General features: G+C 40.2%; 1 protein-coding gene across 2 annotated transcripts in view; it reads left to right on the top strand.

Annotated features, from left to right (window-relative positions):
* NNT (nicotinamide nucleotide transhydrogenase) overlaps positions 1 to 24346 on the top strand; it is an 80108-nt gene that overhangs the window by 18441 nt on the left and 37321 nt on the right. For both annotated transcript variants that reach the window (XR_016277790.1, XM_089495852.1), the window contains exons 6-17: positions 1264 to 1351; positions 2953 to 3041; positions 4476 to 4663; positions 7552 to 7685; positions 8914 to 9105; positions 12068 to 12221; positions 13780 to 13941; positions 15635 to 15745; positions 16601 to 16746; positions 17949 to 18144; positions 21686 to 21919; positions 24134 to 24294. Coding sequence is in view for 1 of the 2 variants with exons in the window: in XM_089495852.1 (XP_089351978.1) it covers positions 1264 to 1351; positions 2953 to 3041; positions 4476 to 4663; positions 7552 to 7685; positions 8914 to 9105; positions 12068 to 12221; positions 13780 to 13941; positions 15635 to 15745; positions 16601 to 16746; positions 17949 to 18144; positions 21686 to 21919; positions 24134 to 24294 (1855 nt within the window). In the remaining variant the exon portion in view is untranslated. The remainder of the gene's footprint in view (positions 1 to 1263; positions 1352 to 2952; positions 3042 to 4475; positions 4664 to 7551; positions 7686 to 8913; positions 9106 to 12067; positions 12222 to 13779; positions 13942 to 15634; positions 15746 to 16600; positions 16747 to 17948; positions 18145 to 21685; positions 21920 to 24133; positions 24295 to 24346) is intronic.

Here is a 24346-nt window from a genome sequence, read left to right as displayed (position 1 = left end):
AGTTATAAGGTGACTGAACCCCCCCCCCCCCCCCCCAGGTTTGGGCAAGATGGACTAGTATGACTAGCAAGAGATGTGATGTGATTTGTGGTTTTCATCTCTGGTTGCCTTCACTTCCCTAATCAGAATTATATCCATGGAGGGATCTGTTCCAGGCCACCGCCTGGATACCAAAATCTGTGGGACCTCAAGTCTCTTTGTCACCAATGGCATTGTGTGCATGTGGCTGCATGCAGGCAACGCCACTGGGCACAACAGGTGCTGTCCTTAATGGCAGCGCAGCTATGTGCACGTGCTGCCATTGGGGAGGACGGGCGGCTTGCAAGCCCTTAGATACCGAGGTCCCACTGTATTTTAATGTTGACTTTTGCATGTTTTAGCTATATTGTGCTTGTTTTAATTTGTAAGCTGCCTTGAATCCCAGTTTTTGGGGAAAAGCAGAGTACAGTTAGTTATTTTCTTCTGCAGGCATGCCATCTGCAGATTGGAATGTCCAGAGATGGCCGCGTCCCATTCTCCCCAATAATGGCGCTTGCATGTGGCTGCGCCAATGTGGCCATTTGCACATTGCACCACTGTTGGGATTAATGGGACTTGAGGTCCCATGGATATTGCTATCCATGTGGGATGTGTGGGGAACCCCCCACAGACACGAAGAGCCAACACTGTAGATCAATGGTGCTCAAACTGTGCTCTTTAAGGGATTTTGAACTTCAGCTCCCAGAATCCCAGACTATTGGCCAACATGGCTGAGGCTTCTGGGAGCTGAAGTCCAAAATCTCTCAAAGGGCACAGTTTGGGGGCCACTGGTATAGATGAAGGCACACAAGAACAACAAAAATGCTGTTGATGGTGGTGATAATGATGATAGTAATAACACATTCCATCATAAACTCATTGATGCAAAGGCACAGGTATTACTATGGTTATCTGCAGACATTTGCCTTCTCATGTACTTTGTTGTTGTTGTTTGTCCAACTTATGGCAGCCTCTAAGGCAGACTTGTCTTCAGTTTTTCTTGGCATAATTTGTTCAGAGGGTAGTTGCTTTTGCCTTCCTCTGAGGCTGAGAGACTGACTTACTTCCAGTGGGTTTCCATGGCTGAATGGGGATTTGAATCCTACTCTACAGTGTCATAGTCCAGCACTCAAACCATTACACCATGCTGACTCTTTCACAGATGACTATACTGTTTGTCTTTGAGCAAATGTAAGGTTTGGAAACCCAACTGATAGTTTCTGATCTGTCTTGCTTTTTTGACAGTTACAAGGCAGTTGTGCTAGCAGCCAATCACTTTGGTCGTTTTTTCACGGGTCAAATCACAGCAGCTGGAAAAGTCCCTCCAGCTAAGGTATGTGAGAGAAGAAATATATGCTTGTAATAAGTTAGTAGGTATATTCATCAGTTGATAAAGACCATTCTTTCTGACTTTAATTATGGTAACCCCTGGTTGGAAATAACCCTTCACCACCGCTCCATGTGAGCAGCTCTTTTTAGCACTCTCAGGTAGTTAAGATACTGGTAGGTATTTGGATGGATACCAGCAGTGTGTATGTATATGTGTCTTTAAGGCATTTATTGACTTATGGTGACCTCATTAATTTCATAGGTTTACTTAGGCAAGGAATAGAGATGGTTTTGCCAGTTTGTCTGAAATAAACTTAGTGGTTTAAAGAAAGCTTTTATAGATAGCCATGTACATTCCTTGTTATTCTTAACAACATATCTCATGGACCTCCCTTTTAATTAAAGAGAAGCTCTGATTTTCATGCAAAATAAGGCATGCTAGTGCCTAGAATCCATGCCAGCAGTTGCACTTTTTCCAGGGTCACAGAGTGGTGTCAAGAGAATGCAAATCTACTGGCCCTGAAAACCCTTTTTCTCTAGTGCCTTTAAAAATAATAAAATAATAAAACTTTTATTTTTATCCCGCTTTTCTGTGACGAGACAATCAAAGCGGCTCACAAGACATTAAAATATCCACATTTTCAAAATTATGTCCCAAATTCCCCCTTAAAACAGGATTAAACATGTTATAATTAAAATATCTATTAAAAACACAATAAAAGATACAACGAGGACAGAGCGGCGGGCTGATACATGATGTGGGGGGCAGTCATTCTGTGGCCTTTCCCCCCACAGCAATTGCACTTCCTACGTTTTTACCTGTTTTTAGGGACCTGTGATATCTGTAGCCAGCACAAAGATCTATCTTGGGAGTGATGCTTATGTGACAATTCCTTTTCTTTGTGTGTACACACTAGAGTACAAAATGCATGTATATCTCAATAAGAATAGATAAATGTATATGTGGTTTGCCACTTCACTACTTAAAAGTGGAGAAAAGATGGATCATGGTATAGCTTAAAATATATTTGATCTGTTTATGGGCTGCAGTGTGTGAGTTGGGGGGAGGGGAGAATGAGATTGAGAGAGAATTTCTATAAAGTACACAAATTGGTACTAAATCTTGTCCTTGGAGGAAGAGTAAGCTTATTTCTCCGGGGACAACATGGTAATCATTTGGAAGATTACCATTTACACTATGTGTAATTTGCATTAATAAAACACAGGATTCCTTGGCTCAAAGGCTGTGTTGTTGATCTAAAATAATCTCAGCCCATTCTCCAACTTCCTACACTTTCACAGAAGATCAGACACCCCAGCTTGGGGAAACTTTATTTCCACAGATCTCTTCTTTTATTCATCAAGAAGCCTAAAGCAGGGAGAACACAGTATTTTCTCTGAATTGTTTGACTGAATTATATTGACATTGACTGGATGATATTTTCCCTGGTAAGAAGGTTTCTGTATGTGGTAAATGACCCACTTTGATTTGAAACTAGCTCGCCTTCTCAAAATATGCTGGCTCAGCAACCACTCAAGTGCTTCATATTAATTGACCAAACTGTTGTCTGTTAATGTGTGACTTAATTAATTGTGTGGATACAGGTTCTGATAATTGGAGGTGGAGTTGCTGGTTTAGCAGCTGCAGGAGCAGCGAAGTCAATGGGAGCAGTTGTTCGTGGGTTTGATACCAGGTATGTTCCTACTTGTCTTCTGTTTTTCATCTTTATGGTTGAGCTTTACCATAGCACACAACATTTTTGACCTTGAAGTGTAAGTTGGATATAATTCATTGTAATGCTGCTGTGAATTTCTCTGGATTGCACACTAATGCTTTGTAAAAAGAATCAAGGCACCCCATTTCAGTAGTTTTTATATTAGCCTTTCTCAATTTAACACCTCCAGATGACAGACTCCATCAATGACTCTGCTGACTGGGGCTTATGGATGGTATATTCAAACATACCTCATTGACACTAGGTTGGAGAAAGCAGTTTCCCCCTTTACTGTGAAACACTTCACTGTCCTGCACAATTGAAGCTTGATACTAATTATGTTATCTTCAGTGCATAAGAAATTGTTGAGAATAATGTTGCACAACTTAAAATCATTGGTACCTGTCAGTGGTCCACTGTAGCAAAGACTTGGAATGATTGTTGAAGAAAATCTGTGAAGGAATTGCAAAGGCAGATTTACAGTTAGAAATTAAGAAAACAGAAATAATGATCACAGATGATATACATAACTTAAAAGTAGATGATGAAGACACTGAAATAGTGAAATACTTTCCATACCTTGGCTCAGTTATAACTCAGAATGGAGAAGGCTGTGAAGAAATCTGAAGAAGACGAGGACTGGGAAGGACAGCAATGAAGGACCTAGACAAGATCCTGAAGTGTAAAGTTATATAACTGAATACTAAAGTTAGAATTCTGCATGCTATTGTATTTTCTCTTTTTATGTATGCCTGTGAAAGTTGGACATAGAAGGAAGCTGATAGAAAGAAAATTCACTGATCTGAGATGTGGTGCTAAAAAGACAAATAAATGGGTCCTAGAGCAAATCAAGCCTGAACTCTCTCTAGAAGTTAAGATGACTAAACGGAGACTGTCACACTTTGGCTAAATCATGAGACAATATGACTTACTAGAAAATATGATAATGATTGGTAAGGTAGAAGGCAGTAGGAAAAGGACTACATTCCGATGAATGGACTCAGTCAAGGAGTCTGCAGGACCTGAGCAGAACTGTTGATGATGGGGTTACTTGGAGGTCTCTCATTCATAGGGCCACCATAAGTTGAAGTTGATATGATGGCATTTGATAACAACAATCTCAGCTTTTAATTCCAGATTTATTTATTAAGTTATGTGTGACATCCCATTAATGTTATTGCCAGTTTGCTATATATTCCCTCTTGCCTCTTAATTGAGAATCCAAAATTATTTTCAGCCCATTTCTCATATAAAAATTTATATTGTATGGAAAGAGATGAGCTGGAAACTTACATTTAAATGATGCTATTTTCTGAAAGATCTGTATATAAACTCTTTCATAGGTTGGCCTTCACTTTGTTGTCTGGTTTTTTTTTTAACCCTCATTTTTTTCTTTTTCTTTTTGTGTTCTAGAGCTGCAGCACTGGAACAATTCAAATCTTTAGGAGCCGAGCCTTTGGAAGTTGACCTCAAAGAATCTGGAGAAGGTCAGGGAGGTTATGCAAAAGAGATGTCCAAAGAGTTCATTGAAGCTGAAATGAAACTCTTTGCCAAACAGTGTCAAGAAGTTGACATCATTATCACAACAGCACTCATTCCTGGTAGGTCTGTGGAATAAGCATGACATTTCTTTTAAAATTTGGGTGGATTAGCAATAATCTTTAGGACAAGTTAGCAGGTGAAAGGCCAAGTATTTGTTGTCCATGGTAATGGAATATTGGTTGAGAATTTAAACAACCTTGCTGGATTGGAGCAAAGGTTTATTTGCCAACTATTTGCACAGCAGACATCCAGATTCCAGTGGGAAGGCAACAAATGGAGTGTGATAGGAGTAGCCTTCTCCCACTAACCAGAAATCAATGATACTCTTGCTCTATTTTAGATGCCATGTTTTCCAGTCATTGACATATATCTTATCGATAACTGTGTTGAATCCCTTTTGTGAATTAAGCTTCAGGTCAGATCTGAAAAATTTACATTCTGTAATTTAGCAGATGTGGTGAAGAGCTTAATACTCATTTGACATGTTTAGGTGTTTCATTTGTGTTTGAGATAAATGAAAGCCAAACTCTATAACTGTACCTCTTCAGTGTATTGTTAAAGTTTGTGGCACTCTGTAATGGAAGCTTTCTTAAAGGTTGTATTTATTTATTTATTTACATTATTTATACCCCGCCCTTCAGCCCTAATGGTTCTCAGAGCGGCTTACAAGTATTATTTTTAAAAAGACGGTTCCCTGCCCTCAGGCTTACAATCTAAAACACACAACACAAAAGGAGAAGGGAATGGTGGTGGGGAAGGGGATGAAGTCCAGTGGTTCTTCTCTCCCTCTGATGCCTGGACCAAGGCAGATGGATTGGAGGGAGGACTCTTCTTCTTCAGGCTAGCCCCTGGTGGAGCTGGGCCAGCCTATTCACTCCCTCCCAGGCTGAAGGATGACAGTTATGGAGGGAGGAGCCTCTATCTTCAGGCTAGCTCCTGATGTAGCTGGGCCAGCCTTGTATTAGGAGTAGATGGTGATGCTTCAAGTTGAAGAGCTTAAAACAGGTTCCCCAGCCGGGTGCCTTCTACCTGTGCAGGCTTTGGGGTTATGGGAGAACTGGAAGGCACCTCAAAGTATCTCCAGTGCTGTACAGGAAGTCCCTGCCTTTTGACGCCCTGTTATCTGATGACTTGTTCTTTTGAGGCTTGCAGATTAAGGACAAATTCAAGTAATCTGATGAGGAATCTGTTCTTCATTATTTTTGTCTACAGAAGCTTGCTTGAGATTGACCGTACATGCGTGTGCTGCTTGCAAAATGGGCTGAAACGGGGAGGAAAAAACACCAAGCTGACTGAGAAACTTTGCAAGCAGTGCATGTGGCAGGCCCAAGAAAGCCACTGTAATTCCCTCATGCTCCTTACATGGTTTCTGCTTTTTGATTGATCCTATTTTCTAATAGTGTTGCAGTTCCTAATCTGTCAGATAAGTGGAGGCTTCCTGTAATCCTATTTTTAGTGTAAATTTTAATTTGCTGTGCAGCACCCAATTTGGAAGTGATAGGCCAAGTATAGGCTGTCAGTTATGTAAATGCAAATATTTTTGGCTAAAGAGCTGCTTTTCCTATATTTGTATGTGATATTTTCTTCACTCAAAATCAAGTGATAACGTACTGAGTACGTGCTCGGGTTGCCTGGGAGCGTCCTTTCCAGATGCTCCCTAACCCTAGGACGTACTCAGTACGTCAAAATAGAGGCGCCCTGTCTACATGGACACTGCCATTTTGACGTAATGGTTGCATCGTGGCCAAATGGCGCGGCGCATCCATTACGTCCTGGCGCCGCGTCAGGCTGCTTGTGGGCGCCTCGTTTCAGAGGGCGCCTCATTTCTGCGGCAACTAGATTGCTGCGGGAATAGCGCCGGAGGAAAGGGGCCGAGCGGCGCCAGGGGGGAAAGGGCCAAGCGGCCCCTTTCTCCTCTGGCTGCAGCTCCCGGGTTGTCCTGGGGCATGAAGACCCAAGTACAGCCCTTTTCGGGACCAGGGAGGAGCGGTATTGGGGTGTTTGGGCTGCCGCTGTGGCTGCCCTGGCCCCAACACGTTGCACAAAGGGGTGGCTGTATCTCGCCATAATTATACTAAATCATTACGCTGAAAAATGTACAGTAGTAATTTCAGCTGGCCCTCTTGCTGCTAGTTGACATTATCTCCCATTGTGTCTAGCACCAGAAATAAAAAGACACATGGGACATTTACTCTAGCTTTTCCTGTTTAAAGGATTTTTATGGTGCTAATAATGTGGAACACATAAAAAATACATAAAAAACACTGCTGTCATCTAGACCAGTGGTTCATTAACTCTGATACGAGACCCTGAGGGGGAAGGGTAAGAGTTGCTCAAAGGGAATGAGAACTTTGGAAGTCCTCTGATTCCTTCTCGTTTTCCCAAACTTTTTTTATGTATAAAATTTGCACAAGCATTGAATTAAATATTGGATTTACTTAAATAAAACTGTTCTAATTTGAACAATGTTATTTCATTATAAAAATGTTAAAATATGAATATAAATGAATGTGCAAATGAAAATACACCTTTTGAATAAACAAAATATTTTTATTCCTATACTGCATCAAAGGGTGTGTGTGACATCTGCATGTATATGTAAAAGGAGGTCCCAGGAGTAAAACGTTTGACTACCACCAGTCTAGATTCTTCATATGTTTACTTTAAGTGGAGTGGCCAGCTTTTCATCTTCCCATGCTGCTTTCTTGTCTTACTGGAGGATATGAGAGGTGGAAGAAGACTTCATCTTGCTTCCCATTGAATCTGTGAGCAGACTTTATAACCACTAAAGAGAGTAAGATTCTTGGATAGAAAAAAACGTGGACTGTTCTTTCTACTGCCTTTTTAAAGAAATTCAATGACAAAAATAAGAGAATGTCAACACCCGTTATTTTTGTGAGGTGTGATTGATTCATATGAATTTGCACTGTCTTCTTTTTCTCTCTAGGTAAAAGAGCTCCAATCCTATTTCGAAAAGATATGATTGAACTTATGAAGGAAGGATCAGTTGTTGTGGATCTAGCTGCTGAAGCTGGGGGAAACATTGAAACTACGAAGCCAGGGGAGCTTTACATTCACAAGGTACTTACTAGTTACATAATGGTTCCACTTAATTTTATTTTCATTGAGTGAGACCCTCTCTTGTATGAGTTGTTTCTGACCAAGTTGGAAAATTATTTACTTGGCTCATGCTATTAGACAAGACTAAGGTACAAAAAGACAGATGGTTGAAACTACATAATTCAGTGGATACAAGTTTCCAAAAAAATAATTGAAAGCTTTTTAATATAGTTCCACTACTGTTTTCTGCGGAACTATTTAGGAACTAAATAGAGAAACAGTTTATAGTAGTTGGAACTATTTATAATAGTGGATAATATAATAGTATAATACTGGAAGAGCCAATATGGTGTAGTGGTTTGAGCATAGAACTAAGACTCTGGAAATTGTGGTTCAATTCCTCACTCCTCCATGGAAACCCACTGGGTGAGCTTGGGTGAGTCACACACTCTCAGCCTTAGAAAATCCAAGATAGGTTCACCTTTTGGTCGCCATAAGTTGGAAATGACTTGAAGACACAACAAAACTGAAGTATTTAGCTATAAAGGCCTACCCAGATTTAAACATAAAATACATTCCATATGTCCCACAGATTTAATTGGACAGTGTTTGTTTTGGTGATATTTATTTATTTATTTACATCCTCCTTTCCTCCCAAAATTGGGACACAAAGCAGCTTGCAAATTAAAACAGTACAATTACAAACATACAAAAGTGCACATCAAAATAGAATTAAAGTATGAAAACATTAAAAGAATAAAATGCAATCAAAAGATAAGAGCTCTTAAAACAGTACATATTAAAACAGTTAAAAATACTAAACTACATTAAAACAATTAAAATAAAACTATATACATACCCTTAAAACTTCAAATACCAGTACCACATAGCATTAAAAGCCCAGCCTCAGCTGTTTGTGAAGATTTGGCAGCACAGAAATGTTTTAATTTGCTGCCGGAAGGACAGTAAGGATGGGGCCATCCTGGTCTTTCTGGGGAAGGAGTTCTAAAGTTTGGGAACAGCCGTTGAGAAGGCCCCCTCACTTGTTCCCACTAATTGAACCTGAGAAGATGGTGGGACAAAGAGGAGGGCCTCTCCAGACAATCTTAAAACCCTAATGGGTTCATACAGGTAGATATAGTCCTTAATAGTATTATAGAATAATGCTTAGAAGTTGAAGTAATGGGATTATAAAAAAAGTTGTATCTTGGCGTGCTTGCTTATACAACCATATTTTTGCTGTCTGCAGGGAGTTACACATATAGGTTATACAGATCTTCCCAGCCGAATGGCTACCCAAGCCAGCACCCTGTATTCGAATAACATTACCAAGCTCCTAAAAGCCATCAGCCCAGACAAAGAGAACTTCTACTTCAACCTAAAGGATGAATTTGACTACGGTACTCTGGACCATGTTGTTAGAGGAACAGTGGTAATGAAGGTGAGTAAAATTATTTTGTTTTTATTTTTAAGGGTAGGAATGTATGATTTCTTAACATAATTGAAATTACAGTTCGCCCTCAGTATCCACAGATGCTCAAGTTCTGTTGTCCCCAGTGGTGGCTCGTGTACTTGGGTGCGCCACCATTAGGGACAATGGGACTTCACTCTGCCAGAGTGCAGAGAAAGAGGAAGTGCTGCTGGGGAAACTTTGCCCTCACTCCCACTGCAGCTGCCAGCCAGATGGGGCCAGAGGGAGCCGCCTACCTCCCTGTCCATGGCCCTTCCTGCTCCCACAGCAACACTCGAACTGGGCAAGATAAGGAGGGGCAGGGGCACCTGCAGTCCCGTTGTCCCTAATGATGGTGTGGCCACATGCATGTGCCGCCACTGGGGACAACGCAGGTGCATGGTTGCTGTCCACGGATGCTTGACTCGCGGATGGCAAGTCCATGGATACTGAGATCCTACTGTATGATCAGCCATATATTTTGAGATTCCCTTAAATCAGTGTTCAAATTAGAGTGTGCAAGGGAGAGAATTGCATTTGCTGTAATTAATTAACACTGTTAACACTTTTATTTTACAGTGGAATTCCTGTATTCTTTAATTCTGGCATAATTCAACTAGGTTTTGGTTTTCTTATTTCAGAAGAACCAAACTTGTGTATGGGTCATAATAAGTGTTGGTTGCAGGCCAACCAGCTCTGTTTTAGAGTCCTGGTGTCACTTTTTTTGAGAAGTTTTTAGCTGTTTATAAAGAAGACACTATAATAATAATAAAGATTATTCTTTGTTGTTATTACTGTTCCATCTTGGTTGCATTTGCTCCAGAAGCTTTCCAGATGTGTATAGGCCATAGGAAGCTGCCTTAGACTGAATCAGACCCAATATTATTGCCACTGAGTCACAGCAATTCTCCAGCAACTCAGGCAGAATTTTTTCCTAGTATCACCTAGGGTTACTAGTGACTAAAATTGGCATCTCATACACTTAAGGAGTTATACACCTACATTATCATTTAAAATTAGGGCTGAGGAACTGGGTGACTGTTGGACTGTTCCTCTCCATGTTTGGATATCAGATCATTCCTCAACATTATCTCATCCTTCCTCAACACCTATTTCCACTGTCTTCATGGAGAGGAAGGCACAGGGTAATTTGGGAAGGGGGGCAGCGGGACTGTGGCTCCAGGGGTAAAGATGTAGAATTTTCAGAAGTTCAGAAACAATAGGAAAAGACCCCCCCCCCTTTTTTTTTTTTGCTTTTCTTTTCTTTTCTTCTTCTTTTGATCAGGGGAAGCAGGTAGAAATTTTGGAGAAGAACTGAAAAATATACAGTATTTATTTTTGTATAAACCCCAAACTTATTTTGATGCTTTAGCAGCATAATTTGTCTCATTTATAACTTAACACAGAAAATGTTACTATTGGGCATGTTAATGAAATTTACAACTATAAAAGCCTTAATTTTGCACTTGTGATTGTAACCTATGCTAAAGAGAGAGATACAAAATGCTACCCGGTAAGTTACCTAACTTCAAGTATCTTAATTTTTGCTGACTCACAAGAAAATATGAATAAAGAAACCATATTTTTTGTCATTGAAAAAATAAAATGTATTATTTAGGCAGAAACAGCTTAGTAGGATATTTGAATGTAATGGTTAATTTAACATTACAAATAGTGAACTTCAGTAGTATATTATCGCCACAACCATTGAAATCCCTCAAATGTGTTTCATGAAGATGACAACACCATAGATATTGACATAAAATTTATCTTGGGCTTGAATGCTATGCAGTGCAACGGAAAAGGCAAAGGCACAGGCACCATGCCGCATGCACAAGCCCCATTGTTTTCAATGGGACTCAAGTATTCGTGGAATTTCTCTTACTGGTGTGGGGGAGGTCCAGAACAGATCCCCGCATAAGGGAAGGGCACACTGTATGTTTAATACACATGCAAAAATTATTATTCTGTAGTTCTTTAGACTGTCATACAAACAAATCATCATACTGCTCTGAGCTCTTGATATTTGGAGCAAGTAAAACCTTGTGTTATAGAAAGTTTCACTAATTCCAAAAGAGCAAATATTTAATAAGATTCTTTTGTGTTCCCCCAAATTTTAAGTATTTTTATAGAAAAAAATGAACATTTATCACTGGAAGAAAAAGAAATTCCCAAATTTTCCTGTTGATTTAATCAACTCCCACATCTTTGCCCTGGACCTTAAATTCTTCGCAAATGGATGTACAGTCGGCCTTTGGTATCCACTGGTGTTCGGACTATCCAGGACTATTCTAGCTTTTTTTTTTGCTTTGGGTTTTAGCCTTGAAGCGAAGCTTTGGTCCAGTTTCCAGACGCTTTAGAGGCATGAGTTGTCCAAACGCCTGTTTTCAAAGTGGCTGGAAACCATTTTATTTTGCCTGTTTGTTTCAACCCCATACTTTTGTTTATTGTGAAAAAAGAGCCATGGATACAGTTGCTTAGTTGCCTTATTGTTGTCTCCTTATAGCTTGCACTGGTATGAAACCCCTATTCTAATTCCTCTCAGACTATTTGATGTGGAGAAAGGGCAACTTTCCCCCACCATATTTGTGCCCATTTGCTACAGTTTGTTCTTTCATTTCTGGAAACCAGACTGGTAACCAGTGGCTCATGGACTGGCGGTGTTCAGGTACCACTGCTTTGAGTAGCAATGTCCTAGTCCATCACAATATTTATTTGAGAACCTGCTTTCAGGAGGTGAAGATGATGTGGGTCAGTCTCCAGATAAACTGCTATCAATCCCAAAGGTTTACCCATTTCTCCCTTCATATTGTCCTTTTGCTTTTGTGTGTAGAAGGCAAGTAGAAGGCAAGAGTCCCTTAGAAGACATTGCTTAACGCAGGAGACTACTTGTTGCAGATCACTAGTGTAGGTCTTTTGATCTCTTGAGTAAACTATAACTGGTTTTTCTTAGGATGGAAATGTGATTTTCCCAGCACCTCCTCCAAAGAGTATCCCTCAAGCAGCACCTGTAAAACGGAAGACAGTAGCAGAGCTGGAAGCAGAGAAAGCTGCCACTGTTACACCCTTCAGAAAGACAATGACTGCTGCCTCTGCATACACTTCAGGTGAGAAGCAAGCATAATACTTAGACTTCTCTGCAAAATCTGCAGCCAAAAATCGCTTAATGTTATCCAGGACTAAGGATTGATCTTGCCATAAAATCATCTAGATGCAGCTTTGACTTATCAAATGTTGCTATCTTTGGGAGCTGGGCAAGTAGGTTCACTTTAAAGGGAAAAAAATCTACATGGCCCTCTAGCAGAGTTTTGAAATAAACTTAAAATCAATTTTAAGTTTATTTATTGTTGGTCTCAATAATTTGTGCACAGAAGGAAATATATATATATATATATATATATATATATATATATATATATATATTGTGAATTAATGTTTTGGGCATTATACTCCATAATATTGTATAAGCCCCCTTGCTCACTGAGATCTTCATCAGAGATGTTCATCAGTATTATATTCAAAACCACAGCATAGACTGCTAAGTTGGTGAAGCAAAGCTTTCTCCAAAATAGAACTCCACTTTTGGAACTTCCTCAAGGTTATTCTTACCACCATACCATCCTGAACACACTCAGTTTTGTTCATTTTGAAAGTTAAGGCTAGCCAGATGTGATCAATTCTTGAATGGTGGATGAGATTGGGCTGGATAGATCAATGGTTTGATTCCATGTAACATAGCTTCATATGTTCCTAAGGCATGCTTTAAAATAAAGCACAGGAAAGCACTGAAGGCCTTATTGTTCAGTGTTGGTCTTATTGTATTTTGCGCTTATGATTTGTTACATGTTCAACTTGTATTTTATACATTTGATACTATATGAATAGTGAGCTTGAGGCTGCGCCTATTTTCAAGAGACCAAGAAATGAGCAAATCCTCTGAAACTGTTTTTTAACTTGCCAGTATTGCACTATTTTTAAACATTACTTCCTCTTCTGACAACTCCACTAAAGACCGAGACACAGGTGAAAATGGCATATGTTTTTAGAATAAGATTATGCATTTTGACAATGAACCGAACTCAACCCTTTATCTTCTTTCAAGGAAGATGGTTAACATGTAAAATACAACATGGTTCAATCCTGTGCTTGTGCGAAGACAGTGAAAATTGGTGTTTGTATGAAAGTCCTATTCTATTTTTCAAGTTCAGAACCAATCTTGACATTCTCACCACTCATGTAATTTTCTGGAGATATACATAAAATGAAGTGTTGTATAATATCACTATTTAGTACTGGGATATCATGAAATATTTAATGTATACTTTGATGCCTGCAAGAAGCTAAAACCTCACACCTGAAAATAAAAAGCACTGTCTGAGGCTCTTCCATGCTGCCCTCACTAGGATTTCCACTGTATGTATGCTATGTAACGGGTCACCTAAAATGCTACAGTGCTTACTCTAAGAAAAAGAATCATTTGTTTTACTTGGTTGTCTTATAATTCAGTCACTGTAGAAAGAAATAGTTTTATGGGGGTAGGGTTTTTGTACATGTGTAGGGACCACAACACTTTTATGTGTGCTTAAAACTCATTGTTGAACATTTTGCTTTCATTGATTGAAGCTTTGCTGTATTTCCCATGACTAAATGTTCTGTTTTTTGCAGGGCTTGCTGCTATGCTTGGGCTAGGTGTTGCAGCTCCAAATTCAGCTTTCACGCAAATGGTAACAACATTTGGCTTGGCTGGGATTGTTGGATATCACACTGTGTGGGGTGTGACTCCTGCACTTCATTCACCACTTATGTCTGTAACTAATGCCATCTCAGGTATGCTAATGATTGCTTTAGGTCTAGATATTAATGTTTCCATCCTAAATAAGTGAGAGCAAAACTGAATATAAAACATAAATGTACATATGAAATGAAAACATGTGTGATATTGTGTATACAGCACTGGTACTCTCAATGTATAGTTACATAGACCTCCTGGAGAGAGTTTGCAAGTTATCAAAAAATCAGTTAAGTTTTAGAAATTATAGCAGGCTGCCTGCTCTGCTAGATGAACTGGAGATTTGTACATAGCCCTCTCCTCTTGCCTGGAAGTCAGCTCCCCAAAACTGCAAAAATTTGCATCCTAGTCTCCCGCCTAGAGAAAAAGTGGAGTTTCAGGGCTATGCAATCCTAATAGTAAAATATATATTGGATTGGCCTTTTTAGTCATCTGCACACTTGTAGAAAGCGCAGGATGAGTCTTTCCTGAATCTTCGTTCGTGAAGAAAAGCCATATATATATATATATATATATATATATATATGAAAATTAACTTGATAAAACACAGCTTTATTGAATTCTTTTAAGGGAAAGATAGGATAAATATGTACTTGCTATAAATAGAGTAATGCCAAATTTTGTATTATTTTGACTTAGTATTCTTTTTAAAAAATAAAAAAAATCCTCTTTGACTCATAAGAACACTATCCTCCTGAGAGTGACACAGGTTATAAAAACATGGTGTAGTGATTAGTGCTGGACTAGGACACTGGAAGACCAGGATTTGAATCCCTGATCAGCTGTGGAAATCCACTGGATTACCTTGGGCAAGTCACACTCTTTCAGTCTCAGAGTTTATCATACTAGGGAGATCCAGAAGAAAAACAGGATTTAAAAAGATTTAGATTTAAAGAAAACCTGCAAATGCAAAAAGTTTATCACTTGAAATGACCCCCAAAGTGAAATAATGCAAAGTTAAACTGAACATAAAGCAGAGAAAACCGGTAGCTTTTTACTTTGAGAAAGTTCTGAAAGTAAAAAGCTGCCTTTTTTCCTGCTTTCTGTTCAGTTTAACCACGTTATTTCCCTTTAACAGCGACTTTGTCTGATAAACTTTGGGCATTTGCATTTTTTTTTTAAATTATATCTAGTTTAAATCCCGTTTTTCTTCGGGATCTCCCTAGTGTGATAAACTCCAGAGAAAGGCAAAGGCAAAATTGCTCAGAACAAATTCTGCCAAGAAAACTCTGTGATGGGTTCACCTTAGGGGTCACCTATTAGTCAGAAATTATTTGAAGGCCCACAACAAGAAAAAATTACACAAAGAAGATAGAGAAGATAAGGAAGGCAAATGAGAAAAGAATATCATCCAGGTGCTTGAATGTAACTTGTAGAGATCTAGTGCAGTAGATATTTCCAGCTGTATTATGGAGATATCAAATGTACAAGAATTAGAATAGCAATATGTATTTTGCCCAGCTTTTTTTTTAATTGTTCAAGGATTCAATTATGGGTCTCACTCTTATGTTCTGTGGTGCTCTGTTTTTATGTTTTGTAAGGATTTGTATTTAAATTCCATACTGTATGCTACCTTGAGAGCAGATTAGTTGAAATTGATTCAAATGTGGTGGCATTAATTAGTGAAAAGTTACTAATTACAGATAAGAGTCAGGAATAAAGGAATAAATCTCTCTCTTTACTACAGAAAAAATTAAATGGATATCTGTTTTCTTTGTTTCTTTTAAACAGGGCTAACTGCAGTTGGTGGACTGGCACTGATGGGGGGGAAATACCTTCCTGAAAATATTCCTCAAAGCCTTGCGGTTCTTGCTGCTTTTGTATCTTCTGTGAACATTGCAGGTCAGTACTGAAACAAAACAGTGGTACCACAAAGAGCTAAGATAAGAAATTCAATGTGCTTGTGCATTCGGGGCAGGGAGAGAGAGGCAGAGGAAGAGACAGAAACAGACAGAGATCAATCAGTAAATTAAAAATTCATGCAGGCTAATTTGTTCTTGTTCATCATAATACTGATCCTTCAGGCTTGGACAATAACAGTAAGGTCCCACAAGTGTTTTGCTATCACAATATCAGTAGCAGTTGTGGTGGATTGGCATGGGATGATTCAACCCATACTACATGTTCTCCACTTGCTGTCAGCTTTCCCTCATGTTTTATTTTTAAAGGTGTTCTGATTTTTTCCCCATCTTAAGTACTAGTAATCTGGTACTATCATGGTTCAAATGCTTTTGTACAGGTCTGGCTTGTCCCAAAGTATTTGCAAATGCCTAAAAAGTTTAAACATTTCTCCCTAGGCCACTGTCTTATCCACCCATTGAAATTTCACACCTATACCTGCCTATTTTTCACTGCATGTGGGACAGGTAGCTTTTCACAGGAAGCTCATATGGTGATCCTGGCTTTTAGTATCCTTCTTAAGAACTACATTTTTCCATTTTGTTAATGCACCAAACACTCATCTACAATGTCTCCCCAGCAGGCGGCCAGTCTGCTGGAGTTCAGTGCTGCCAACCAGACAGCTAGCATATGTACATTTGCCCTTCTATATCTTTTGTACTACATCTCACATAATCTTTATTGGCCTTGCTGTCTGGAGCTTCTGAGAGCTTCTGTCCAAAAACATCTAGACTATTTCCCCACTCTTGCAATAATACTCCTTTTCAGACTAATTTTTGTCTTCTTTTTATTGGAAAGGTGGCTTCCTGGTCACGCAGAGGATGTTGGATATGTTCAAGCGGCCTACGGATCCTCCCGAATACAATTACTTATATCTGCTGCCTGCTGGTGTGTTTGTAGGTGGATATGGAGCAGCTCTCCAAAGCGGTTATAACATTGAACAGGTATAAAAATACCTTGGAGATTGAGAGGAGAATGTTTTGTCATCGTAATTTTTTAGAGCATGCCAGTGCCATAATATGAACTTTGGCTGAATTACTAACAGTCTGACCTGTGTTGTCTGGGAATTTCATTTGCTTTGAGATGTACATTTCCCCCTTGAATAAGTTCAAAATACCAATTTAGGCTGCTCCAGTCTCATTCCTGTAACTGTATATACATAAAAAATGCATTACCTTTAGGATTTGTTCACTGTAATACAGATGGTTTTCTGCTACTGCCAAAGCATGCGTTCTCAAGCTGCTTCCTTAAGATGAGAACAGTATATGCATGCTTTGTGTTTGGTTTCTAGCTAGCCATTTCTATAGGTCTTCAGTGAGCCTGTAAGGAATCTCTTAGTTTTAAATCAAAAGTTGTCAGTGAAGGTGCTAAAGCCCAATGAGAGGCAGAAGGAACAAGAGAAAATCCATTCCTTTCCTGCTTTTTGAAAACCTCAGTGCTGAACTTGTATATACCAGAGGACATGGAAAGAAATGGGATTGGTTTTTATATTTTATCTAGTGAAGGTCATCTACAACTGCTCCTGGATCCTTGTAATTTTGGGGAATTTTAGGGATGGGTGTCTTCATTTAGGATATCTGCATCAGAACAAGGCAGTCCCCTGAAGGGAAAAAGCCAACACTACTGTTTCACTATCCATTTGAAAAGAAGGGAATTTCCTTTACAACTAAAAATATTCTTCTGGAAGTGGGATGTCGTCTAATGATTAATACTGAGTCAGCTTGGATGTGCATAGAAATGTAAACTGGGACTTACAATAGCTTTTCAGATACTATTCCAGAAAGGAGAAAGGTGAAGGTGGTGTTTGTTATATTCAAAATATATATTTTCAAAAATTCTTCAGAAGCCCCTATAATCTTAATCAGCATATTCTTAAAATACTAGCTCATTTTAAATGTTTTTTTTTAAATGTAATGTTTTGGTATATAACATACCCAATGCTGTTGGCAACATGTATAAACTGATACAGCTGGTCTCTTCCTATTTCTATCCTCTCCCTTTTCTGCCTAATATGGCTTACTCTTGTTTTTACCATTGTTTTTGATATTTGTGCCCAGTTTCTGTATTTTTCCTCTATGTATTTGCCATCTTGGAACAGTTTTAAGTGAATTATAAATAATAACTATTTCTAAATTAACTTTTAAAGATGATGTACCTGGGTTCAGGCCTGTGCTGTGTTGGTGCTCTGGCTGGCCTCTCCACCCAAGGAACAGCTCGGCTTGGCAATGCTTTGGGAATGATAGGTGTTGCTGGGGGCTTGGCAGCTACATTGGGAGGTCTCAAGCCACCACCTGAGCTGCTGGCACAAATGTCAGGGGCAATGGCCCTTGGTGGAACTATAGGTGAGTCCAGAGCTAAAACATTATCATCTAGTCTAGAAAAATCCGGACACACTAGCTACATGCACATTCTGGGCACATTCCCACTACTCAATTATAGCACTAGAGTCTACTTTAAGTGTCATGGCAACATCTGTGGAACCCCTGAGGTTTGAAGTTTGTTGAGGCACTAGAGATTTCTGGCTGAAAATTCTAAATGCCCCTCCCTAAACGACAAGTCCCAGGATTCCAGAGCATGCAGCCATGACAGTTTAAGTGGAATCATAGTGCTATAACTGTGTGGTTTGAAAGGGCCCCATGTATAATTGCATGCCACTCTTGGATGCCTTTGCACTTCTATGAGATTGTATGTTTTATTGCTGATGTACAGAAAAGGGAGGGTGAGCCTGTGTCCCTCCAGATATTAGTGGACTCTTTCTCCTCCTATCACTCTTGGTTAGGCTTGAAGGGGTTAATTGGAGCTGGAGTCAAGACACATCTCATGGGCCAGAGCCTTGATGTAAGAATCTGGCGAAGGTGTACCTTAAAGAGGATAAACATGTTCATGTGGCACTTCTGGTTTGTTGTTAATGTGCCTTCAAGTCAACACTGAGTTATGATGACACTGTTACAGGATTTTCTTGGCAAGATTTCCTGTAGTATAGATATTGACTCTTCATTGTAGAGCTTTACTTGGTATAGGAATTCAGTTCTATTTTATTTGGGTTAAGCACTTGATTCTTGATTTTTGTAAAGTCCAAACTATGGAAATTACTTATCAGTGTCACTCCTACATAAAATGTACTTATTATAATGGATCAACTAAAGTTCCTGTGGGAGTAACACTTTAGGAGGGGCAGTGAGAGTTCTGCCCTGACAGGTCTTGTTAGACTAGGGTTGCCATAAGTGAGGACCTCCAAACCAGGACAAATGTAGGACAAATGCAGGACAACATTTTCAAATGTAGGACACATTTTAAAAAAAATGGAGGACACGCAAAAAAATTGAGGCTTTTTTAGAAATGTTAATATAAATCCATGTTTCTTAGGCATGATCAAAATGGAGGACGTTTTGACATTATTCGTAGACAGATCACGGAAATGTACTTCCCTTTCTGGCCAACCCCCTCTCCCCATTCCAAACAGCACATTTGGGCATTGATCATGGCTTTATTTTAACATTGCCTCTTGCATATTTCAGAGGCTTATTCCACAACCAAACCCTTTGGTCAAGGGACTTTGGTTTTTCTTCATTTTGACTTGTTTTGTCTGTATTCCACCCCACTAAATAAAGGAGACATGAAATGGAGTTAATGGGTACAAGTTGTTAAACAAAAAAGTCTTGTGAGACTCTGTAGGCAAGAGGTGCACCATGTTAAGAACTGCATTAAGCACACTTAGGCTGCTGCCACACTGCTTTCACTCTCATCACTCCATCCTATGGAATCCTGGGATTTGTAGTTTGTTGTGGTGCCAAGGCTGGGCTTTGAAATCTCAGGCATAAGAGAGGCAAAAGGCTTGGGCTGCATCTACACTGGAGAAATAATCTGGTTTGAGACCACTTTAACTGCCTCGGCTGAATGCTATGGAATTCTGGGAATGGTGGTTTGTTCCAGCACCACAGCAGAATGGCAGTTAACCCCTGGAAAGCTCTCTGACCAAGGTGACCAATGCCCTCACCCCAAAATGTAGGGCACCCAAGCAAAAATATGTAGGACATGGCCAAAAATAAAAGCTAAAAACACCCATGTAATTATAAATCCATGCTTCTTAGCCATGATCCAAATGGAGGACATTTTGAAATTTGACAGAAGAGGGCATGTCCTGGAAAAGGAGGAGGATGCCTGGTCACCTTGTCTCTGGTCCAAAACACACTGCAGAAATAAAACAATGCTGGACTGAAATGCCCAGAGTTCCTCACCAAAGCTGCATCCACACTGAGGGAATAATCCAGTTTGAGAGTGACTTAACTGTCCTGGGTTAGTGCTGGGGAATGCTGGGAACTGTAGTACATTGTGGCCCCAGAGCTATCTCTGACAGGGAGTCCCATAACCCTCCAAACTTAGTTGAACTGCACTTCCCAGAATGCCTCCCCAGGTTCATCCACACTGAGGAAATGGTCCAGTTTGAGACTGCTCAGTGCTGGGGAATCCTGGGAATTGTAGTCTATTGTGGCCTCAGAGCCATCACTGACAGAGAAGTCTCAGTGTCTCCCAAACACTAGCATTCCCAGGATTCCCTAGCATTGAGTTAAAGCAGTCTCAAAGTGGGTTATTATTCCTACAGTGTGTGTGAGAGATATAAAAGCTAGGGACTGGATTCATTTGGAGGATCTCTGTGTCCAAAACACACTGCTTGGACTGCCAGGGCTCAGTGCTATGGAATCCTGGGAATTGTAGTTTATTGTGGCACCAGAGCTCTCTGACAGAGAAGGCCAAATGCCTCACAGACCCCAGAATTCCAGAGCATTGAGCTTTGGCAGTTAAAGGGGTCTCAAAGTGCAGGGGGGGGGGAGAGAAAAGCCAGGGAGTGTGAATGAGCTCTGAGAGGAGGAGGAGGAGGAGGAGGAGGAGGAGGAGGAGGAGGAGGAGGGAGGGAGCCAAGGGAAGTGGCCAGGACCACCAGAGGAGCCCCTGCTTTTCCTCATCATCGCAGCCTTCTCACTGCTGGCAAGAGGCTCTGCCCCCAGCCAGGCAACGCCTCCATTCAGTCTCCTTTTGTCAAAAGAGCTCTGGTGCCACAAGAAACTACAATTCCCAGAATCCCATAGCACTGAGCCATGGATGTTTAAGGGGGGGGGGGGTCAAACTATTTCTGCAGCCTTTGCAACCCCAAAGCCTTCTATTATTTACCAGCAACTTGCAAGGCAAAATCTCTTCCTTCACCAAGCCATTGAAAAACAACCCAAGTGGAGGGGGGCTGATTGCTTCTTTCTCATTGGTCAGCTTCAGGAGAAATTTGCATATTACAAGGAAAGGTGTTTAGGGCCTCAGAAACGACCCTGTGATAAAGAATTACAACAATACTGAGTGGTAGACATTTAAAAGATGAGGCATTTAGACTCCCAGGGAAACAGGAACGATTGATGGCCTTTTTTTCTTTGCTCACTGTAACCTGAAAGTAATGCCTCTTGCAGGGTATATATACCAAGGCAATAGCTCTGAGTGGCAGATGTCTTGAAGACCTGCTCTCTAGGCTTAAGTCAGGCAGGGAGGCGGGGAGGGTGGCACACAGCCATGGGGAGGGCTGGAGCTGCCTCCAGGGCCTTGCTGGGGGGGGGGGAGGTCCCGGGGGAGGGGCCAAACTGGGGCGGGACCATGTGGCCCTGCCCCAAACCGGGAAAGTCCCGCCCCCAGGCAGGATATGGCAAGCCTATGTTAGACTGCAGTTCCTATTAATCCTAGCCAGCATAGTTAGTGGGGAGAGATAACAAGAGTTGGGATCATACAACATTTCAGATGCCCCATGTACCCCGTCTCTGCTTTATAAAAGATTTAAACAGTCTTTTACAGGATCATAATCAGCAAACAACTACGTCTAATATTCTACTCCTTTTGTCTTCATAGGTCTGACAATTGCCAAACGTATCCAGATTTCAGATTTACCTCAGTTAGTAGCTGCATTCCACAGCTTGGTTGGCCTTGCTGCTGTTCTCACTTGTGTTGCAGAGTACATGATTGAATATCCTCACTTCGCTACAGATGCAGCTGCAAATCTTACCAAGATAGTGGCATATCTTGGCACATACATTGGAGGTGTAACATTCAGCGGCTCTCTTGTTGCTTATGGAAAGCTACAGGGTAATAGTCCACCTTTCTTTCTGGGGAGATTATTTATTTATTTTTATTTAGAGCAATTATACCTAGTCCGTCTTCCTAAAAAAGGCTCCCAGAGCAATTTACAGATAATTCATTTGACAATTTCATGTGTTTTTTCTCAAACATGTATGTGTGTATGCATGTGCATGCAGATATATTATCTTCATTCTTCTTTTGGCTTAATTCCCATTGAGATGATAACCCTGGATCTGGATTGCATCACATCAGATTGCAGGCAAATTCAATTGAATTTCCTATGTGTGCACAAAACTCCACTATAGATAATAAAATAGCATGCCAAAGAGTCTTTCTTTCTGATATCTGACATGGTACAGCTCAGACACAGTACCATAATTAGAAAGATATGCTGAGAATTAAGCATTTTATATTTGAACAACATTTGTGTGATGCAATTGTAACTGGAATATTTTAGAATGGTTTTTATGTGTTGGTTATGATAAGTATCTGGACTTCAGACGATGATGCAAAGTAGTATTTTAAATCTGGAGAGCATCCTTTCAGGCTTCACAGGATGGGGAATACTTTCTCAGAATGTGCAGGCACTTATCAACTTTTGAAGTAGTAAGTTAATTTATTTGGTTTATGTACCAGTTCCAACGGTGTGAAAAATCTGCATCATCATTGTGTCTCTTTGAATCCCACCTGTGTTTTCCCTGTCAGGTTACTAGACTTTTTTTTCTTCTTCTTTGAAGTAAATTCATGCACACACACACCCTCCTTATTTAAAATATATTTTTAATGCATTTCCCCCACTGACTAAAGCATGTTTGTACATATTTTTCAGATTTGTGCATTAGTAGTTGCTAACACTGATACTTTTTTTTTTTAAAAAAATAGGTACATGGTTTTGTGTGTATTTGATTTCTCTGAAATGCATTGCAAGCCTTGCATATGTACATCTTTCCAAAGATTTGTCTCTAGTTTTGGGAAGTGAAAAAATGATACTTCCACTGAGAGTTTTGAATTTTGAATTCCTTTCTCATTAATTTACACAGCCAAAAGAGGTAGTTCCCTTATCATTAGTCCAGCCACTTTTGAGTGATCCATTCTTTGCTTGGGGTATTTCAGATCTCTTACTAATTCCAGACACATTCTAAGTGAGATCACGTGAAACTGATGATGGTGATATTGAGCCCAACATTTTTTCATCTCTTCCTGTGGAGAGAGACTGTCTGATGGTTTCCCTCTCCAGGCAGGTTCTGCAGTTCTAAACCCTTAGACTTCTGTCACTTACCTTGCCCTTTTCCCCTCAAGATCCCTCCCTGGATCCAGTACTTAGTTCTTATGGTGATCCCTATTTGCACAAGTGGATGTGTTGTTCAGTGGGTTCACTGTGGTAAGCATGAGCAAGATTCTCTATCAAATCTTAACAGAAACAACTGGACAGTTTTAAAAAATAATAAACAGGTAGAAGTTTATTAATACAGTACAACCTCTGTATCTGCAGTAGTGATACCTGTGGTTTCAATTAAGTCCGCCCCAAATGTTCTCTCTGGGCATTTTCGAGGTCCTCCAGTACAATACTGTGGTATAAGTCTGGCAGAGGTTGACCACAAAATCATGTTGGAGGACCTACAAATGCCTAGAGGCGTTCTCTTTAGGAACCTTTGTATCCTCCAGCATGGCTCTATGGTCAACTTCTACCAGACGTAATTCATTTCAGTAGAGTTCGCTGTTATTCAATTTCACATTTCTATGGTAAGTCAGGGAATGTATACCCTGCATATATAGGGGTTGTCCTGTACACAGTTAGCTCAGACATTAACCCCAAAACAGTTCAATCATTCACAGCTCCCCAAAACCCCACCCAGCTTTTACCCCAGTTAACTGCCCCATCTCTACTGTAGCTTTTCCTTATCCTATGCCATCTTTCTCCTATCTCCTTTCAGTCAGAAACAACCCTCAGATTTTTATCCTTTCTCCCCCATAGGCCCCCAATCCACAGCATTCCCTGAGCTTGATTGGCTGGTACCATCCAGGCCTGCCCAGCTTCTCCCCTCGTAGGGTGTTGACAAACAACTTTGAGATAGACATTTTGGGGTATGTTGGCAGAAGTCAATAGAGAAGGTGATTGATGGAGTTTGTGGTTTCCCAAAACCCTTACTTCTTTTTGCTACTGATTTCTTTTCAGCAGGCCATTTCTAGAATACGAATGACACTGTTTTGTCCTTGCAGGTATTCTAAATTCTGCCCCGCTTCTCTTACCTGGACGGCACTTACTGAATGCTGGTTTGCTGGCTGCCAGTATAGGCGGAATGGTTCCCTATATGATTGATCCTAGTTACACAACTGGGCTCACCTGTTTAGGGTCTGTATCAGCACTATCTGCTGTTATGGTAAGTGAAAAATATCAGTTTTGGGATTTAGCTAAAATTCCAAACTCTTAAA

The sequence above is a fragment of the Sceloporus occidentalis genome, unplaced genomic scaffold (assembly GCF_023333645.1).
Source record: "Sceloporus occidentalis isolate IW3139 unplaced genomic scaffold, rSceOcc1.0.p SCAF_1, whole genome shotgun sequence".
Classification (NCBI taxonomy): Eukaryota; Metazoa; Chordata; class Lepidosauria; order Squamata; family Phrynosomatidae; genus Sceloporus; species Sceloporus occidentalis.
Note: the sequence above shows the minus strand (reverse complement) of the source record. Positions and strands in the feature narration are given on the sequence as shown.